Here is a 9,398-nt window from a genome sequence, read left to right as displayed (position 1 = left end):
TATTATCAAACATGTTCATACATTTAATGATTATATCTGTTTTACATAGAGAACTTTTTCTATGTTTCATTTTTCTTCTTATTACATCGGTACGATGATAGTAGATAATTTTAATGTTTGTGAAACAACTATAAGGCTAATCGCAATTTTGCTAATAGTGAAACATTTACAAAGTTATCATTCATACATTTGATGAAACGCGGAATTAAATTAATTTTTCTTCGAGAATCTTTAGCTATGTTCTGTCTTACTTATCATTTATTTTATTTCGATTATTTTTAATAATCGCAGTAAAATATCAATCCGATTTTTTTAGAATTTGCAAGCTGACTTAATAATTGAGTCGGTTATAATATAATAATTATCATAAAATAATGATTACACGGAAAAAATGATTTTGCTAAGTATATAAAAATTTAAATAGATACAGATCTAAAAATAATTTTATTGAACGAATGAAATAATTGTGCAGAAAACTCAAGCATAATGAGAAATGTTGCGAAAACATTTCTAGTTTTAATATCCTTGCAACCAGTGAGCCTTCTATATAATTATTTTTATTATCCAACAAAAATGAATCTATTTAATTAAATTTTTAGATACTTTAGCAAAACCGTTCTTTCCGTATATTATTGTAACAATTGTCATTTTACTCGCTGATCTAGATTAATTTTGAAATTAATTTGACCAATTTTTTGTACAAAATCTCTTTATAAAAATTGAACTACAGGAATATAGAGAATCAAGGGAAATGCGATTGATGATAAATGACATTGATGAAACTGATCTTGAGAGACAGAATTACCAAACTCGCGTGGCTATAAATTTGATGAGCATGTTCGCTCCCGTCGCACAAAATCGACCAGAAATTGATCCTTTCTCACTCCAGGTTGCCGCGCCACCGGCGCGGCGCTCTCGTATTTCATGTTTCCCTTCATTGAGAACATCGGTTTCGTCGTGTCGCGGCGTCCAACCCTTCTCGCCAAGCGTCGGTTCGCGCGGATGCACGTGGCGGCCGCATTTTTTTTCTCCCCGCCACGTCGGCTCGCGTCGCGTCGTCGCTAAAATCCATGCAGATTTTTCACGAGGCTCTCTTCGCTGTGCGCGCATTCGCCAACCATCGGGAAAAAAAGCATCCCTCCGGCCAGTCACTCTTTCCCCCGCCGTCCTCTCGCCGTGGCCTTTTTTCATTCTGTCGACGCTGCCCGACGTGGCGGTACGTGAAACGAATTTATAACTGGCGATACGACGGCCGAGCCCTTGAGTCGAATACGTCGATTTTAATACCCGCTACCTACGCCGCGCATCCCAGCCACCCCCTCCTACACGCCCTTGTCACTTTCGGCAACCCCTCGAATGTCAAAGCACACCCTGGCCGATCGGCTTTTACCGTGTGGATATTGAATTTATACCGCACAGTCGAGAGATCTGGTGGGAAATATGCGGGCAGGGATGAACAAAAGCGAATTTTTCTTGATCGAGAGTACTATCGCCATTGCCGATAGTATTCAAAGTTGACAATTTTGTATTTTGAAGCATGTATATGAGAGTTTTTCCGTGCGTTAGATAAAAAAAGTTCACAGTATGGGTTATAAATATTTCTTTGTGTTTTCATATTCCTGATAGTATGAGTGCGTTTGTGCTATCTATGTGCAAATATCTAAAGTCGCAAAAAGCAACAAACATGCATTCAAAATAAAAATATCAAACAAATAAAATATTTGATTCTCATAAAATTGAACTTTCTAAAAATATGCAGTGAATATGCATGACTTTTTATATAGAAAATTGTAAATGAAAAAAAATATTGTATATATATTCTTTTGAACTTGCAACTACAATATTGTTTGCAAAATTTCTTGACACCATATTAAATATACAATTAGAGCACATAGATAAATATTTTAACATTTTTTACAAGAAACTAAATTTTATAAATAAAAGGTGCTTATATAAAATTTTTGCAAATAATAGATACACAATTTATTATATATTGTTGAAATAAAAATTGACTATTGCATACAGAATACAGATTGAAACTGTATAAATATAAAATATATGAAACCGCACTAGTACGCATCGCATACTTCAGATTCAATAAAATATTCCTGCAAAGTAAAATAGTTTTCATGAAAACAGATGAATAATTTTAGAAAATAATATAACATTTTTAGTTTATTAATTTTGATCGAAAATGTAAAATGATGAAAGATATTTATTTTTCTAAATACCGAGACTTATTCTATATTTTTTAAGTATATTTCTGTTTAAAATTTTATATCTATATAAAACATTCAATCATCTCAAACATTTCAACAAATATGAATCCTTACATAAATATCATGAAAAGTATCATCATTCTGATACGAACAAATAAGCGGTGAAGATTAAAAGTCGCAAAAGTCGGAGTTAGCAAGTGGCGAAAGACCGGACTACCACTTTTTGTAATTTTGTCGACGATTAAAGCATAGGAAGGAGATTGGAGTCAAGATGATGGTAGAATTTACGTGACTCAAGGTGAAGACAAGAGAGACTAAAGGAAAGGAAAGGACTAGTAGATCAGGTGAAGAGGTTTTTTTTTTTAAGTGTGATGCTACGGATAAGAGAGAATGGCGCAACTTTAAATCCAGTCGTCACACTATCCCCCATCCTTACACCAAGATTATAAAAATTACCCTTCGCCGACCTCACAATGGAGTCGAGATTAAAAGTCACGAAGCTAGAATCAGCAAGCGTCGCGACGCATCGTTCCTGCAGGAAAGCGGAACTGCTACTTTCGTAGTCCGGACGTGGCTGAGCGAAGAAGGATAAAAGGAGCTTCGGCGTATCCTGGAAATGAGTGAGACGCAAGAATACGTAAGCAGAGGTGTAACTTTAAATCGAGTCTTCTCCCTTTATCTTCCTTTCGAAATGGAAGAGATACACAGACAGTTGCAACCAAATAATTCTACTTTTTTTCAATACCTTAAAGAAATGTTGTCAATATATGTAAAGAAATAGAATATAATAAAAATGATGAATATATAAATAAATTATTTAAAAAATACTTACGAAATGAAACAAAAAGACTTCCATGAAAAATGGAGTATATTATATTGATAAATCAGAAGTTGAAAAAAATTACAAATCATTAATGAGATCTTATTAGTCAGAGAACTTTTAATATACAATATTATTTCCTATATAAGAGTGCAAGAGTTTTTGATTAAATATTACGATAATAAAAATTATAAATATACTCATATAACTCTTAATATGATAAATATTTCAAAACGATTATTATCAAAAAATGAGACATTTCTGTTAAATAATATTATCTATAAAATAAATCAATTTATATTTTTTTTGCAATACAAAAATATTTGATATTGATTAAATACGATAATTCAGTTTTATAAACAATTATGTACTACTCGTATAATTAGTATATGTATATTATAATTCATTGTGAGTATTTCAAGAATTCTCTATTAATATGGTTGGATTAAAATTTAGCAAGATAAAAGGTTGGCCTCTGACTTATGATGTGGAAAAAGAATTTCTACGAAAGAAAACTTGCACTTCCTAAATGAGGATGAACGTTGGGAGAAATTCAGGAGTGTAACTCCAACTCGTGCTGGCGGCTCCTTCTTTTACACGAAAACTGTTGAACTTCATTTCTTGGGAAGACTGTAGATTAAAAATCGAGAATTGCAGTCCATCAGAAGGAGATTGTACGTTCGGAAGACTGAAAGCCGATTATGCTTCACTTATTCCAGATATTTTATTATTCGAAGGATATCAACGTTTCAAAGAACATTTAGACCCATGGGATTTTATTTAATTTTTTTTCCGGATATTGCGATATCGTTCCATGCTTTCCCAAATTTCTCACCAATATTCTCGGTGTTTCTCACCGAAATTCGCGTTCTTCGAATTACGGGACCTCTATAAAAATCTCATCAAACAGGCGAAGTTTATCCTCGCTTACGGATCAAACCATCCGTTGACTTTAAGCGGGATTGCTATGCACGAAATTACCGAATCGGCCGCAATATAAAGGTACGATGTGGAAGATACTAAACCCAAACGCGCCACGCGCTTAGCATAGATATGAATTTCAAGCTGGCTCTCACACAGTGCGATACGAGAAATTCTTTCGCGTCCGGAGTATCGAGGAGATTCGCAAATAGAATATTCTGAACTCACTCGCAACAAGATAGCGCGCGCTCCTGAACGGGAGGCTTCGTCTTATTCTTGGACAGAATTCTTTTTACACTGTATTTTTCACGATATTAAAAATTATTTTTTAAGTTCTTATAATTTATCTCGCAAATTTTCAGATTTATATCAGCTTCAGATTAATCTCTATACTATTATTTTGTACTTTTTTAATGTTAAAATTAATTGTTTCTCTAAATATGAGCTTCGTGAATTTGGACTATTATAAATATCAGACTAAAACATTCACAAACGTTCAAAGATGGTTTGCAGATGATAGTTACACAACTGGTTTTCGGTATTACGAACGTTCCGCACGTTGATTTAAGAGGTCGGCTAGCAGGCATTTCTCCAAGCAACATAGTCGAGCGATCCAATGCTCTATTTATGAGCATGTAATATAGTCTTGATCTGTTGGATTATTTAATTTATATGGCTAGCTATGTTGAGGATTAACGAAAAATTATTATTATAACACGTCTTGAAATCATACAAGCAAAATACGTTCATTATCTGGCTGTGCTATTTTCTAAAAATAAAAAATCAGATCTGTGATGTACGTTAATATTTTGAAAGAACTTTTGAGAAGAGAAAATTCTGTGCATTTATATATATATATAAAGTGTTATAAAATTTGGAATATATATTAATTATAGAGTTTAAAATATTTTAATAAATTATTAATTAATTAATGTGAAACATTTAGAAGATATCTTAAAAATGCACAATTCCAAAAACCACACAATTTAAACCAACAATGAAAACTATGAGTAAGTTATTGTTAAAAGTGTCATACTTCTCCAGAAATTAAATTAATAAGATTATCTTAAATCATTAAAACTACTTATTGTGAAAATATTTTTTAATCAAATGTCATTTCGACGTCAACTATCAAAAATTGAAAATTTAAGTTTTTTTAATAAGATAATATACTTAAAATATTGAAGTTATTGCATAGTACTGTACTCTGTTATATCTCGTATCGGTATACAAGCTTACTCTACATAGCGAATCTGGTGCCTCCAGATTGCATCATCGTTGTGGTATATGGGTCGTTAGTCGATGCGCATAATCTTCGATCGCAATCGTGGCTGGTGGACCGATTATACCTGGCTTGGCATATCGATCCCACTAGTCGATACGGATATCGAATTCGAATCTTGGGGTGATCCTTCCCGACACAGACGGCTGCGAGATAGAACCGGAGGCACAATTGCAAGCAACCCAGTTTCGGGAATGAATGGCAAATGAGCGCAGGAGTTCTCAGCGAACATGGTGCTCTGCGGGAAGTCTTAACCCGTGCACTACTAAAAACGATCGTAATTGCTCAACGGATTACATCAAATGTAAGGAATTATGAAAATGACTATCTACGGAATTAGACTATCTATGAATGTGATTATCTGTGGAAAGGCTTGTATAATTCACAATTTTTATAATAATAAAAATATATGGAATATATCTTTTATTATTATAAAGATTGTGAATTAGGGAAAAAGAATATACATATAAATATTTAATAAAATTAGATAGAACTAGATAGATTAATATACATAGATCTAGATAGAACACAACAATTGCTCATGAAATTGAAAATTTATAGTATTAAGAATTCATAAATGTGAATGTAAAAAAAATCGAAAACTAAAAATTTTGTAATTTCAGCTTGATACAGACATTCTATAGAAATCTAAAAGTCTCTACTATGGAAACAAAATCTAGGGAATTCGAGAATATATAATAAAATATTTATATAATGCGATACAAATACTTGAATACTAACATCATTTTATATGTATTGAATTATTAGATAAAAATTATAATAAAAAATGTAGAGAAGAATAAAAGCTTTCACAATAAACGTTTGTGAGAGCAATTGAGAGTTTACAAAATAAAGAGTATGAAGAATCAAGAATTGTAAATAAAGTGCATAAAGAAGTGCAACAAAGAGAGAAATAACATTTTATTATAATGAAACTTCCTTTTAGACTAATTTACTAATTCATATGTATGTTATGTTTAAACAATCAAATGTTAACATTTTTACAAATATTTCTAGTAAATATATCTTTTCATCGATTATTTTTATTTACAGCATCTTTCGTCATTCTAAAACGGTATGATGATATGGTTGCTCGTCTTTAATAGATTAGCAACGGCGTGTTGATCGAGTATACTCTTACTTGTTCCGTTTCTCGCAATGCCGTGAGTCATTCATTACGACTGGCAGCACATCGAGGATCTCTTGAATGTTTCCATCGAGCTTTCTCATCGTCGTTAGAACTTAGTGACGGCGTTAAATTTAACGAGTTCAATAATTAAATTAAAAATAAGAACTTCGAAAGTGGCTGAGATCGTAACTCTTTGTTCATCGCTCTCGTTGAAGTATAAATTGCTCGATCGATATAATTCAAACGTCGTAAAAATTGATGGCTTATTTTTCTGGCATGTAATAACCATCATAATAAATGGGAATGTTAGACTAGCTGCCATTTTCCTCGAAAGGAAGGTTCACAATATACCTATAAATGATATCCCTTTCTGTTTCCCTTTCGTGATTCTTTTCTCTCTCTCTTTCCTTTTACATGCAGTTATTTTGTTATGGCGCAATAATGCATCATCTTGGCTGGAAGAGCTTAACTTTATGATACAGTTATTGCATTTTTATTTGCCAAGAATAATCACCTCACTAATTTTTTATGAGTCTTTATAAGACAGGTAGTTGAAGCTGTTAAACGATATACATATATTCAGAAATTCATGTAATAAAGAATGTTACATTAAACATTTTTTATCTTTTAAGAAGTATATTTATAGTAAAGCAATACATAGCAATTAAATATTATCGATAATTACTAATATGGATGCAATGTTTGCAGAACAAAGCATCATAAACGATATAGAGGTCTATTGACTATTGTACTGAGCTATTATATTCGTGTATCGCAATTAAAAATAAAAAGATTTAATTGACCGCACTTTTTATTCGAAAATTTTGACAGTATTGAAATAATATGAATATTTTAAACATACACAGAAAAATATATGAGTGCTTACACACGTGTTTCTGTCACGATAACATTCATTTACTCCAAAAACGTATGTATTCTATTTCAATCGCATAATTGCTAAAATATTCGCTTGTAATGAATTTTATCCCGCAGCAAAATCCGCACAATTACATTTGACATAAATCGATTTTAATACAACGAACAATAAATAATCGTACGTATATCGCACTACTACGCACTGATGCTTCTCAATTCTTATCTGTTTATGAAGATCTAGTGTATTTGTCGCGAGCACATAGCCAGTCATCAATTCATTGCGCAGAAAATCTCATTGCACACGTTCGAACGAATATGCCGAAATGATTTCCATATTCACACAAGCGATTGATCATACGATGAATCTACTTTTCCAAACACGATTTCCATGCATTTTACTCATAAATATCGTTTATCCCAAAAAATCGTTTGTTTCGATGACCTCTCAATATATCGTTGTAACGGACACTGCTACCGTAATATCTGCCATTACAGGAAAGTACAATATATTAGAATTTTAATGATTTTTTTTTAAATCATTAAATATTCTCTAATTTTTTAAATTTTTATATCAAATTTTTTGACAATTAAACTTTAACTTATATTAATATTCATTGAACGTTTTATTTAAAAAACAGATAAATATTTAATTGCTAAGCATTAAAAAACATGCAAAAAATTTATTAAACAAATTTCTCTACCCCCTTAAAATACCGCCAAATTATTTAAATTTAATGCTCAATATTTAATTTTTAATTATATTCTTTTTAATTATAATAATAGAATATCTTTCTAATCCTATTTCTTTTCCTAACTTATCCAATTTCTTTCCCTAACTTATTTATCTTTAATATTCAATAACACTTTAATTATATTTCAATCTTTACATATTTCACCATATAAAAACATTTTTATTAAAATAATTCTATTTAATTTTTTTAACTTTTTTTTAATATCAGTTATTAATTAATTAATTAAATTTACTTATAACACATAGTTTAACCGCTGTTGCTGGCACTATCATTTTATCATTATTTTTATATAAATTACTAAATTTAACCTATTCAATTTAATTATTATAAATATTAATTATTAAAATTATAAATTATATTTAAATTTTTATTTTTTAAGTATTAATGGAATGTATTTTATGATAAATTTCATATAAGATGAATCAAAGATGTTTTTTCTTTTAACTAAAGAATTATATTTTGCAATTACTTTATTTGAACGTTTAGTATAATAAATAAAATAACAGACAAAAAAAAATGGTTTTCTTATCTCTTATTCGTGTTTAAATAATTTAGAATGTTAAAAATGCATGTTAAATCTTGTATTTAAAACAGTAATGCAAAAAATTAACAGAAAAGTAAATGAAAGATAACGACTTGTTACTTTTTAAATAACTGTAGTAACTATAACGTAATATTTTTCAGAATAACATATAACGATAATTAATTATTTTTAAAGTAACTTTCTCAATCCTGCCGGAAACAGCGTTGCATCGACACATATTTGTGCCAATAATATGACGTTTTATAAAACATTCCAACGATTTCCAGCGTTATCACGTTCGATTTTCAATCTTGTGTACGAAATAGGGAAGAATCCTTAGAATAAGACCAGGCGAATTGCATTCACACTCGTCTCTATGTAACTACAAGACGAGAGCAAACCGCAAACCGCGGAAAACGGCTTCTCATCGTTGCATTTTTCAAAAAGCGCGCGAAACGAACTTTACACTCGAACCCGCACTCTAACGTCGACGATCGGCAGTCTTATCAATAATAAATGTCATTTTTATTGTGTATGCCCAGACGCTTTCAAGGTGCGGGAGTACAAAACTATATCGTTATCTCTTTTATTTTCAGATGCGCCATCCGATCCAAATGAAGCCGGCCGACAGCGAGAATCGGAATGGTGAGTTAAAAATTTAATTATTTTTTTGAGACGCGCTAAGATTGCTAATTAAATTTTTAATATTGCGACAGACCGCATTGTAAGTAATGGCATTGAATTAATTTTCAAGGAAACCAAAGTATTGTTACTTCATGAGAAAACAAATTTGCACTTTTATTATATACACTCAGCAAAGATTGAGATAGTAACAATCTGTTTTATCGATTGATTTATTTAAAGCAAAATATGTGA

The 9,398-nt window shown here is 31.0% G+C and overlaps 1 protein-coding gene across 15 annotated transcripts in view; it reads left to right on the top strand.

Annotated features, from left to right (window-relative positions):
* LOC108747753 (CUGBP Elav-like family member 2) overlaps window positions 1-9,398 on the top strand; it is a 490,486-nt gene that overhangs the window by 408,670 nt on the left and 72,418 nt on the right. For all 15 annotated transcript variants that reach the window (XM_018485468.1, XM_018485456.1, XM_018485454.1 and 12 more), the window contains one exon: window positions 9,119-9,167. In XM_018485468.1, the coding sequence (XP_018340970.1) occupies window positions 9,119-9,167 (49 nt within the window). The remainder of the gene's footprint in view (window positions 1-9,118; window positions 9,168-9,398) is intronic.

This window comes from Trachymyrmex septentrionalis, unplaced genomic scaffold (assembly GCF_001594115.1).
Source record: "Trachymyrmex septentrionalis isolate Tsep2-gDNA-1 unplaced genomic scaffold, Tsep1.0 scaffold20, whole genome shotgun sequence".
In the NCBI taxonomy this organism is placed as follows: Eukaryota; Metazoa; Arthropoda; class Insecta; order Hymenoptera; family Formicidae; genus Trachymyrmex; species Trachymyrmex septentrionalis.
The sequence above is the reverse complement of the archived record's forward strand: the minus strand, read 5'-3'. Positions and strand labels throughout refer to the sequence as shown.